The sequence below is a fragment of the Poecilia mexicana genome, unplaced genomic scaffold (genome assembly GCF_051168715.1).
Source record: "Poecilia mexicana isolate PSO_F unplaced genomic scaffold, ASM5116871v1 scaffold_4, whole genome shotgun sequence".
Classification (NCBI taxonomy): domain Eukaryota; kingdom Metazoa; phylum Chordata; class Actinopteri; order Cyprinodontiformes; family Poeciliidae; genus Poecilia; species Poecilia mexicana.
The window spans coordinates 14,923,904-14,935,940 of NW_028263373.1; the positions used below are offsets into that span (position 1 = coordinate 14,923,904).

Below are 12,037 nucleotides of genomic sequence, written 5' to 3' on the forward strand. Positions count from 1 at the left end.
ACACATATATTTAAATAACCACCATGACAGAATTTTAAGATGCAGCTTATTTATTGTTACAGAAAAAATTTACACATAGTGACTTAAAGGAAATGTAGTTAAGAGCACTTGGTGTTGCAGTTGCAAGCCAGGTGAGCTTGGGTAGTCTTTCTCAGGTCCACACTTCTGTCATAGACATTGGTCTGAGAATCTGCACAAACAAGGGAAATACACCAATAAGAAATTGCACTGTAAATGTTTTATGGATTATCCCCTTTTTATAGAAGAAAAAAAAACCTCACCAGATGGCCAGCAGTTGAAACCAACAATGACAGGGGTGGTCTTGATTGGCAAGCATCCAGGCAGACAGCGAGGCACAGGCTCAACAGAGTAGCATGTGGAATCCTCATCATGAACAGTCAATTGTTTTTCCAGCTGCACAGATTCAAACTTCAGGCGGCACTCTGCAGGAGGATGATGTTGTCAGGTCAGTTTTCAAAGAAGGCAACACACAATTAATTCATCTGCAAAACTTCTAGATATATGTTGGGTTTTACCAGATGCATCCCTGCAGCTTTCAGCAGGCAGAATCCAGGAGTGAGCAAAGCTGACTGAGTTCTTAGCCACGCGTCCGTTGGGGGTGTGGTACTCCTGTCTGATTTCTCCGTCAGCCTTTCCACAAAGTCCACAGGTCTTTCCTTTCATCCAGTCAGCAATTTTGATCTGCAATGCAACATCAGGTCATTAGAAAACAGAAATAACTACATTTGAGGTTTCTCTAAAACCTCTCTTCTAATCTTTTAGAAGATCTTCTTTGGCAAGGGAAGTTAATAATAAACTTTTTTTTTTTACCCTCCATGTCTTTCTGTCAAAGTAGACTTCTTGGAGACCATGGCTAGGTGCAAACACAGCAAGGCCCTCTCCACTCTGTCTGATCTCAATGGAAGCTGTAACAGTTTCATGATGCAGTAATTTAAGAAAATGTAATGACACTCAGAAATACAGAGTGAAATTATCAGGTGTAACTGTAGTTTGTAGTTATTAGTGTGACACTAAGTGAAACAGTAAGGACTGTTCATAGTAACCTGTTGGGTGGCGGTAAGGCAGGCTGGTGCGGGGAATTTCCATTTCGTTGACCTTCACAGTGACGTTGTTGTCCTTTGGATACATGTCGATGTCACTGAAAGCATAAAAGTGAAAACCCTGTTTATTTTGGGTTCTTGATCGTCCTGTGTATGAAGACTAAAGCCGTCTTCTAGTTTGCCCTGGAAACTTACATCTCAGAAATTTTGACGTTGATATGGTGTTGCTCTGAAGAATCTTTCCTCAGGAGAACCATAAACTTCAGTTCATCAGTGCAGTCCTGTGCGGCAACCTGGTAGCAAGAAGAAGGCATCTGGTTCTTGAAGCTCTTGTTGTTGAATGTGTAGAGTGTGTCCTCAACGTATCTGCATTCAGCTGGAAAGAGCAAGAAAACACACTTAGTCTGAACTTGCCAAAGGTATCTGTACTTGCGAAAGAAACATTTGGCGTTACCTGCAGCAGCCTTTGAAACCATGAAGTGAATCTTGTCAATGACTTCATCAAATGGGCCGAGACCTTTGATCTCATCAATGGGCATAGACACGGGAAGGCGCAGAGTGACATTGTAGACAGATTTCTGCAAGAAGAGTTCATTTCATTTATAAAAACACTCAGAATATTAATGACACTGTCTGTTTGGAGAACAAAGTCTGATCCTTTTCATACCATTGGAGTTTTGAAAACGAAGTCAACTGTCTTGTCAGAAGTTGCAACTGCAAGGACTGAGAGCCTCCTGGTGCTGTTTGCTCTCTTCGTGTGAATCAAGTCTGACAGTATTTTAGAACGGACATATCTGTTGACCCTGGAAGGAAATGGAAAAAAAATCTCAGAAACTGAACAAAAATTCCTGACATGGAGGTCCTATGTGATGTAGACTTTCTTACATCTTTCCGTAACGTTTCAGGGCAGAAGGCAGTCTTTCCCAGGACGCTCTGAGGCGAGCTGCAGGGTTTGAAGAAACAAGACCAGTCTCTCCTGTAGCATTGGCGCTATATCTCTTGCATTGTTCGCCCCAGGAAATCTTAGTCTGTTGACAAACAACATGACAATAGGATAAGTCACCTATGGTTGCTGATAGACTTTTATTGTGTGTCTCGTATATAGGGCCTTACTGTAACTTTGTGCTTGCTCAACACAACTCCATCAGCACAGAACCTCCAGTTGCTCTCAGAAGACAGGTTGGAGACAATGATCTGAAGTCTGGCATTTGGTTTGTCGAGGTAGACCGCGAGTTGGTATCCCAACATCCTCTTGTCAACTTTCACAGCACGGAAGATCATTGCCACAACAGCCTCCTCTTCACCAAGGAATTTTTTCTGTGGCAACACTCAAAGTTAAATGGGGTAGATTCACACTTAAAACTAAACAGAACACAAATAACACATCTTAAGTGCTTATTCATTTTTCTGATGATCAAATTTCACCTTATTGTAGATGGCCTCAAAGCTGGCGAAATTGCTCTTGCTTCTGGAAGATGATTTGGAGGGATAATCCTTGTGTAACCTCCGGAACTTCTCAGTCACTCGCTGTACAGAACAAACATTTATGTCAGATTTCCCACATGCTAAGCTGGTGTTGTTAAAACACTTCCTGCAAGATCAAGATGAAGTTATTTACCTTAGAGCGAGAGACCCTGGAGCTGGAAGAGCTTGAGCTGCCGCTGAAGAGAGATGCGATGCTTGATGCAGAGCTGGTCCTGTCTGAACTGCTGCTGGATCTTGATGTGTTGCCACTTCTGCTTCTGCGGCTGCTGCTGCTGCTACTGCTGCTTCTCCTGCTGCTGCTGCTACTGCTGCTGCTGCTACTGCTGCTTCTGCGGCTGCTGCTACTGCTACTGCTGTTGCTCCCGCGGGCTGCAAGATTGATCCTACGGCCGGAGCGAGATGAAGAGCTGGAGGAGACAGATGAAGTCCTTGAGGAGCTGCTTGAGCTAGAGGAGGAAGATGAGGAGCTGTTCCTTCTTGAAGACAGGATTTTGTTGAGCTTCATCAGGACTGGTCCTCCTTCCTCTGTGGTGTCCTCTTCGTTCAGGTTGATGCGCTTAACAAGCTTCTCTGCAGCATTTGGTCCAACTTTAACCTCCATTTCCAATCTCTCAACGACTTCACCTTCAACTTAAATTAAAAGATAGTCATTAATATATTTGGTGTACAACATGCTTTTATAGAATACTCAAGTGTGACTTCGCCCTGTGCTTACTTGGTGTCACAGAGAAAGAGAAGTTGTGGCGGCCAACCAGTTTGTACAAGAGAGTGTTTTGGATGTAGGCACCGTTTTCACTGGCAAACCTGAAACAGGCCTTCAGTCCAACACCCCTGTGCTTAGCGCAGTACTTCTTGGCAAATCCTCGAACCTTATGTCGGCGAATGGTATATTTTGCTTCCTCGGGAAGGAGCTCGGAGGATGAGAGCTGTAAGAGAAGTAAGACGCAATCAGAATTTCATTGCAGATGCAACAGTAGCTGTCAAGGCTAAGTTAAACTTACCATGCTGTCAACATAGGAAGCTCGCTCGGATGAGCGGCCTTTGCTTGAGCTTAAGGGTATGAGTTTGGTAGGGAAGAGGTGGGTAATTCTCTCAGCAGGAAGTTCCTCGATATTTCTTGACCCAGCAAAAGTTGTCACGCTGTTGAAGAGAACATAAACAAATTCAGCTGGACTGCAAGTACAGTGACAGAGGTTAAGTTAAAGTCATCCAAGTGCTTACTTCACAAATGTGATGTTTTCAGGCACTTTAACCGGAAGAGCTTCAAGCTTAAAGTCTCCTTCTTTGATGTTGAGTCTTGCAGCAATTTTGGCTGGCATAACAGAGTGGACCTTGGCGTTCGCGATCATAAAAGCCTGGAAAATGTCTGTGTTGAGTCCCATAACTGCATATGTGCTCATGGTAACACTGGGGAAAAAAAGAGAAAGGTTTTCAGGTTTATTTTTTATCACATTAATCATTTTATGGTGAATTTCATGTAGTGTATGACAGTGGCCACTTACGTTGGTCTGACCTCAGCCTCGAGCTGAATGTCTGTCTCCAGGAGCTTGTTGAGGGGGAAATCTTCTGGCAGGCGTGGTGATGTGTTTGGCTTGACTAAGAAAACAGAAAAACTCTTGACTTTTCCTGTTGCTTAAAACTGATCACAAGATTTTCTTTTGCTTTGAATAAAGAAGTCACATTTAAATGAGAGTATATCGTAATACGCTTCCACTGTAAAAACACAAACTCTTACCAAGTTTTTTTTTTTTTTTTGTCTGGTTTCTTGCTCAAAGATCACTTGTTTTATTTCAAGTGCACTAAGATATTAGCACTAGAGGCTTGAAAAATATCCGTTTTTTGTGTTTTTGCAGTGTAATAATCTGTCTTCCTGTCATCTCCGCCTCTCAGTATGAAGTTAGACAGCAAAGCCTAAAGAGAAATTCATTCCAAACTGTGTTTTACTCACTTTCAACAGAAGCTGCAGCCACAGCAGCACTGAACAGACCAAGCTCCATCGGGAGACCAGCGGCAGTTGGAAGAATGCGTCTCATCTCAGCAGCCAGCACAGGCTTAGCATAGTTGAAGTTGACGCCAGTCACGAGCAGAGCCTTAAGAACTTCTCTTCCATATCCCTGAACGGGTAATTCCTTGGCATACTGTAAAGAAGGAGTATACAGTTTATGCTTTGTCTGACAAAACTTCATTTCCCTTGAGCTCAGTTGATTGTTGTCTCTGTAGTACCCTAACAGCCTCTTCGATCATGGGTTTGTTGATATTAGCAAAGGCAACCTCCTGTCCAAAGAGCTTGACATAGATAGAAGCCAGGGGTTTGTCGGCGGGCAGGGCTCTCCATTCTGACAGCTGTGGCGAGAAAAAAGTTATGTTTTTTTTTGTCATGTTGGTCTGTGTAATATTTCTTCTTTTGATTGGTGCTTACAGCCTTTATGACACGCTTCATTTTGGTGATCCTGTCAGTGTTTTCAGAGAGAGAAGGGTTTTTCAGGAGCAGCTCCTGCAGTCCATCAATAGTGGCTCCAATCTGTAGGGAAAACAAACAAACAAAAAAAAACAGCATTAAAAAACAATGCTTCTGCTATATGCTTTTGAACAGGTGTTTGTATTTTCAATGACCTCCAGGGCTTCTGCAGTTGCTCCAGCGAGGAAGGCTCTGGTCTTTGCAACAGCAGTTTTTGGCAAAATGCTTGCAGCATCATTGATGTAAAAAGCAGTTGCAGCAGCACCGAGCATCGAGGAGCCTGATATAGATATTATTAAACAGGTTAGCTAATACTTCAGAAAAAATAGAACTCATCTTCTCTTTATGCCGTCTTACTGTTGTAGTAGTCCACATGAATAGCTTTGCTGTAGCGCAGGCTCAGTCTGTCCAGCTTTGGGCTCAACAGTTTCATGGCAACGTTGCAAGCAGCGGCACTGGAGTAGGAGGATTAAAGAGGTGACTTAGCATACATTTTTAGGACTTAATGATAATTCAGGAAGAGACGATTGCCTTACACATCAGGATGAACGGTTGCGTGGTTCCTACTCAGGGACTTCATGTGAGAGTAAGAGAAGCTGGCCACCTGCAGATTCTCCTCTGTTTTCACAGAGTTGGCAAGAGCGGTCACCACACCCATGGGAGGATTTGTCTCGAAGAGAACGATGCAGGAAAGCATGCGGAGCTTTGGGTGGAGAGCTTTGTCCATGTAGAGCTGGATAACCAGTTCCTGGACCTAATTCAGAGAAGAAAGGTTAACTTCTAATGCACCTCTGTGGATAGACAAAAATACTTTTAAACACTTGATATTAGAACCAACCATTCTGGGCTCCTTCTTTGCAATGTTCCTTAAAGCCATGATGGCTTCAACATGAACTCTCATTGGCAGGGATGCAGCAGCAGTGCCGTGGATGGGCATGATCTTAGTGAGAAACTTGAAGCTAGCTGGGTGTCCAGCATTTCCCAAAACCTTCACGTACAGGACGATCTTGTCTTCGTCATTCTTGGCAATAGCATCTGAAAGTCGATCTTGAATAGGCTGTTGCCGGAAATTAGGAATTAAAAACATAATCCAGTTCTCCCAGTTTTTCCTCAGTATGAAGCAAAATGGAATTTATGTGGTTAAATTACCTTGATAAGGTCAGCTGGGCAGGGAGCTGTCTCATTGCAGTATTTGTAAACCATTGTACCGTATCCGAGGAAGACAACCTCGCGCAGAAGTGGATTTTTCTCTACTTTGTCGCTCGCCAACAGGTTCTTCAAAAGGGGAAAAAACATTCATATTGTATCCATTCCATTCTTTCTTATTCATAGAATGAGTTATTCACAAAGTGCAGATTACCAACCTCCAACAGCTTGATAACCTCGGGGTCAGCAGTCACCATGTGCACAGCTGCTACCAGTGCTTGAGCCGCCTCAGCAGTGCTTATTTCCTCAGCCATGAATTTCTCTTTGATGAATCTAAAAGCGTCGCGAGTGCCAGCAGCAGGGATGGTATCCAAGAACCAGTGTCTGGAAAGGCAAAAAGAAATTAAGTGTGAAAAAATAAAAAGTTCATTAAAAGCATTTATTCATTTTTGCAAGTTATGTTCAGTCGCTGATATGAACCTGTGAGGGGACATCTTTTTGTACTGGTTCCAGTACATTTCCAAATCTTCGTAGCGAGCAAGACGGAGCAGCTGTACCAGTTCCAAAAACTTCATGGGTGCATTTTCATGAATATTCTCCACGTTGATTTTGGCGAGCTGATTCATGACCTCTGCAGTCTGACATCACACAATCATCGTCATTTTGAAGCCGCTATTCACATTATTTAATAATCCTGGACCAAGAGTCCAAACCGTACCTGGGCCTTTGCATTGCTGATCTTGACAAGCTTAATGGGTGCCTGAAGAAGTTCGTTGGAGAACTCGTACTTGAGAGATCCACGGTGTTTATAGACAGCGTTGATAGGTGGAATGGGGTCTTTCTTAATCTCAAGGAACTCAAAGGACTGCCTTTAAATTAAGGCGTAAACATGTTAGGTTTATGTCAATGTCAAATGTATTCATAAAGCACTTTCCAAACAGTTGAAGCTGCATCAAGGTGCTGTGCAGAAGTCAATAAATGTAATAATAAAAGAAAATAATCATAAAATAACTTACTACAAATAAAACAAATCACAAAGGCTTAAGTGCCAGCCTCTTTGGAGGTTAAACTAAAACCTAATATCACCTCTATTTTGTTAGTAAACCTTGACATACCTGGTCTTCATTTGAGTAGCTCCATTATCCTCAGAGAAAGGCAAGAACTGGATCAGCTCATTAACTTCCGCTTTCTGGATCAAGATGGCATTAGCGACTGGTTTGAAGATGTAGCTGAATGTCGTGGTGCCTCTCAGGTTTTTGGTTTCCTGTCAAAAACAAGTCGTCGGTTAAATGCAAAGTTTAGCTTCGAACAGTTTTACCTTGGAACACAATGGGTTTAGTTTTACCTCCTGGCACTTTTCACACTTCTCAGTGTATGCCAATCCCATGTCCTTAATGATTCTTTCCTGGCAGTTGTTCAGGTCCCTGGTCTTGGTCAGAAGGATGTTCTCATTGCGTGCATCTTCACTGATGGAGTAGAGGGTCTTGCACACACCCTGAGTTCCAACCTGTGGAGAACAGAAAACTTTTTAGACTAAAGTTTTATGACGACTGGTAAAGAACTTCTTAAATAGGCTACCGTTTGCCTCTTTTACAAACCTCCTGCAAGTCATAGACTTTGTGGGTCTTCTTGAGGTTCAGCTGGAGAATATTCAGAATGCCTCTGTGGATGTTCAGCACCACAGCCGAAATCCCGTCGGGAGCAAAGACTTTACCAACAACACCATTGGCGTATTCGAACTTGATGGGGATCGCAAACTGAGGTGCCAGGGCTGCCGTCAACTTGGGTGCTGGGATTGCTGAGTCGTTTGGCCAAATACCATTGTACTCTAAGAGCTCAGGTTCCACAAGCTGTGATTTAAGTAAAATGTGTTGGTTAGGTATTTGTAAAGGTAAATGATTGCTGTCGCTAGCTGATTTATTGTTACCTTCAGCATTAAAGTATTTTGGTCAGCTCGGCTGATGAGAAGTTTGGATCTGATTTTCAATCCAGCTCTTGCCAAACCTTCCTCAGGAAGACCGCTGAGGAGTAATGCTTCATACTTGTACACATAGGTCTTACTGGCAGCAAATTCAGGGACTGTGAACACAGTTTTGCACAGTAAGAATAATGCATGACATATGTATGTTATTTTTTAGATCTATAAGTCAGAGAATGTGGTAAAATTCACTTATAAAAGCATAGCTATGTTCATTTTGAATCATTTAGTTTACGTTCAAATACCGGACTTACCAGGTTCAAAACTTTGTCCAGCTGGGATGGGAAAAAAAAAGAAACATTTTTTGTCAAACATTAAAGAAGAATGAATCATTGTATCAAATTAATATGGGAGAACTAATTCAGAAGCTTTAAAGGAATTCTAAATTTTATTCCAAATGTTTCAACAATAAACACTTAACTATTTAAAAAAGATACAAAAAAAAAACATCAAATGTGCAATTTATAAATCAAATAAATGTAATAAATGCAATCTATTAGTGCAGTATGCTTCTTACCCGCAAAGGCCAGAGTCAGGGCTAGCACAACCGCTTTCATGGCTGATGAGGCTGTGACAATCTGTGGTGACAGGCAGCCTTTTATACGGACATCGGTGCTATGCAAATATGCCACGTTGCCTGTAATTTGATGGATAACTTATTTATCTTTTGGTCAGAATCTGGTTTGTGCAACATGCATCAAAGGATGGAAAGTTAGGGTCACCTGACCTGGTTCTTTGGTGCAGGTCAAACCTGAGCAACCTGTTCCAAAATCATGACCAAATACTTCCATTTAGCAATTTCTGTCTAAACTGTAATACTGCTTCATTCTACCATACATCTATAACGTTGGTATTTGTTAATATGTAAACATTATTTAAAAAAAAAAAAAAAAAGCCAAAATTTGACACATCTTCTATTAGAAAGGCTTCAAGCTTTACAATATATTGTTTAAGGAGATAAACTCTGCTTGTTTGTTTGTTGGCAATACAAACGTAACAAGACTTGATAATAAAATTACACTTCTTAGACAAGACGTCAGATATAAGATTTTTATTTGCCATTATGCTTCTAGAACATAATGAAATTGGAGTGACACCCTCAATGATAAATAGGTAAATAGATACATAAATAAAGTCTTAATTAGTTCTTAAGGTGCAGCATAAAGGCGTTGCACCTGCAGGGGGACAGAGTGGATAGAAGGACGCGACAGATAGATTTAACAGCTCTTGGGAAAAAGCTGTTCTTTAGTTGCAGGGTTATGCTGGTAGTAACAAAAATTGTATAATTCGAAATAACATTTTTGTTAAATGTTTTGGCATTTCGACAACGCCAAAAGTTGTTTCTTTATGTTAATAAAGAAACTTTATTAACATAAAGTTTCTTTATTAACATAAAGTTTCTTTATGTTAATACATTTTCAGTCCTTGTCATGTCTTTATGTTCCTTAGTTATTTATATCCCTTAATTAAGCTCATAAATGTTTGTGATAACTCTTCATCGATTTCAAAGTTCACTCAGAAAGGATATTTGCTTTCTTTGTTTGCTTTGGTCACTGTGACCAGTAAGGTCAGGTCATTTTAACAGGTCGGGCTTTTAGGCTCGAACCACATCAGTGCAAACCACAAAAAGTTTTCACGTTTTCGTCTTGTGCATATTTGTTTTACTGTTTTAACGCGGGCCAATGTGTTCTAAAATCATGGTGTTAGCGCATGACACACGGTTCTTGAACCATAAAAAAACACCTCTTCTTACAACACTGATTATTCTATCTTTTTAAAGTAACATTAAAACTAAACACATCACACTGAATATTTACAATATAAGTATCAAACTTGACTTGAACTCCTGCGTAGTAAAATATGGCAATATGGAGACCTCTATGAGTCGATCCTAATCTTAGGATCAGTGAGCCATTTGACTTTGACAAGTTTATATGCCAATAATATCCATTATTATTGAGTCTGTCAGTACTGCCAACAATATGGTAGTAGCAAAAAACAGTTAGGAGGCTCTTTTTAAGTGCTTGGACTTTTTGAACGATTTAGAACCATTCGAGGCCCAAATGGGAGTACAAAACATGCAAAAAGTTAATTTTGCATAATAGGTCCCGTTTTCTTAGGCACTGTGATTGGAAGGCAGGCCTGTGGTTTTTAAACATTGGTGGATACAAGGTAGTTTTCTCCAGGAAGGTAAATACTACTTACAGTATGAGACAGTAAAATACAGGCCTCCAATTTCTTATATATTATATCTTATCTGTGTTGTTTGCTGAGAAATCCATATTTCAAGAGTTTGGCAGGATCAGGAGTGTGTTTTTGAGAATTTGAACCTTTTTTCCATTAGTGAGATCAGCAACTGATATTGGACGAGAAGGCCTGGCCTGCAGTTTGTGAGCTATTTATCCAATCTTCCCAGGCAATGGTTCCCACAGTTTGGGAACCTCTATCTATTAGTTAATATATCTATCTAGTTAATAATGTAAGCGTGGCTCTTTATGGCCATGACTATTATTAGTAGAGGTGTGCCGATCGATCGGCCACCGATCATATTCGGCCGATTTCCGTGAAAAAGTGTATAATCGGTGATCGCCGATCACGGTCTCTTGCGCCGATCACACAAACCGATCAGCTGCATCTCATTTCGCAGCCTGCCTGTGCAGCTGGTCTCCGCTTTCCTTCACTCTCCGCAAACGCGCAGCAACAAATCCTAAGCGATGTGGAACTATAACGCACTGAGTGAATGGAGAATTTTGCCTGTTGTGGCGGAAAATTGAAGCACGTCAAAATGCATCAACACGACGAATCTAATATGGCATAAAAACAAGCCATACTTGACGGAGTTTGGCTACATCGAGGCTCACTGCAGTAAAAAAGACATACGGAGGATCAGATAGCAGGTAAAGCAGCGCACAGCTACAAACACTCACCCGGATTAGCATGACGGTCAGAAAGCTAAACAAATAACCTGGAAAATTATTTAAGTCTTCGAGCTGCGATGTAAGACGCTGGTTCTGCTCTCGCTGTTGAACCGCTGCTACGCTACAGGTAGTAATATCTGACAGACGGAGCTTCGCTTCTGCTCCACCTGGTAGTGACTCTCACACCGAACCTGCTTAAAGCTGCAGCATCTAACTTAAAAAAATAAATTTTACATACGTATTAAAACTTTCGCTGTCCTAACATGAGACAGATAATCTCTGAAAAAAGAATCGATCTCCTCCCTGTTCTGCATAATTACTCCGCTCAGTCAGAAACAGCCAATCAGAGCTAGCAGTAATCAGCTAGCCGCCATGCTATCAGGAAGTTTTCATTCAGTAACTCTGGATTGTTTATTATAATGGAACCTGTTTTTGCCTTTTAATGTTAAGTTTTATACTTGAATTTTTTGGCAATGTTTAGACTCTAAACATTAGAGGTTTTATTTTGACTCTTTGCATTATTTAGCCTCTTCAGAGCCTTCATGTTTTCAGTCTGTTAAAAATAGTATTACCAATAGCAGTACAATTTGCACAATGCCTGTTTTGATTTTTTTTCTTGAAAAAAGTTATTAAAAATAAGTTTTTGTCTAAATCTAGGTGAATTTCTGGTTCCTTTTTCCGGTAGTGCTTATGATTAAAAAAATAATAATTATGTGATCGGTATCGGTGATCGGAATCGGCAGGAAAAAATCTGATCGGCACATTTCTAATTATTAGTATGGGATTTGCAGTTAAAATTCACTTGCAACATGTTATAAAGGTGTTATAGTATGAAAAGACTAAATACTGTGGTTTAGTTTTGATTATTTTTGATGTATGTAGCAAGCAAAAAAACCCTTGAGGTTTATCTTTTTGTTTAATAACCATCTCAAATGTTGCCATCATATCTCAGTCCAAATGTGTGTGTGTGTGTGTGCGTGCGTGTGTGTGT

At 40.9% G+C, this 12,037-nt stretch overlaps 1 protein-coding gene across 1 annotated transcript; it reads right to left on the reverse strand.

Moving 5' to 3' along the window:
• Nucleotides 1-32: 32 nt before the first annotated feature.
• Nucleotides 33-8,733, reverse strand: LOC106929994 (vitellogenin-1-like). The gene is made up of 33 exons (XM_015007274.2): nt 8,646-8,733; nt 8,383-8,403; nt 8,078-8,229; nt 7,749-8,000; nt 7,496-7,657; nt 7,266-7,414; nt 6,869-7,019; nt 6,631-6,788; nt 6,369-6,534; nt 6,154-6,279; nt 5,843-6,061; nt 5,541-5,758; nt 5,362-5,459; nt 5,160-5,284; nt 4,966-5,067; nt 4,770-4,889; nt 4,495-4,684; nt 4,049-4,142; nt 3,768-3,953; nt 3,548-3,686; nt 3,262-3,472; nt 2,680-3,176; nt 2,487-2,588; nt 2,175-2,378; nt 1,947-2,089; nt 1,729-1,864; nt 1,516-1,639; nt 1,257-1,437; nt 1,065-1,159; nt 832-926; nt 537-702; nt 282-443; nt 33-190 (listed from the first exon to the last, which is right to left on the reverse strand). The coding sequence occupies exons 1-33, from the start codon at nt 8,683-8,685 to the stop codon at nt 99-101; spliced, it is 5,076 nt and encodes a 1,691-aa protein (XP_014862760.2). The 5' UTR covers nt 8,686-8,733; the 3' UTR covers nt 33-98.
• Nucleotides 8,734-12,037: the final 3,304 nt, after the last annotated feature.

Coding starts and splice junctions, on each gene's coding strand:
- LOC106929994 (XM_015007274.2), bottom strand. CDS start 8,685: ATGAAAGCGGTTGTGCTAGCCCTGACTCTGGCCTTTGCGG. Junction 8,404..8,645: donor CCTGACTCTGGCCTTTGCGG/GTAAGAAGCATA, acceptor TTCCCATCCCAG/CTGGACAAAGTTTTGAACCT. Junction 3,954..4,048: donor GAGGCTGAGGTCAGACCAAC/GTAAGTGGCCAC, acceptor TTTTTTCCCCAG/TGTTACCATGAGCACATATG.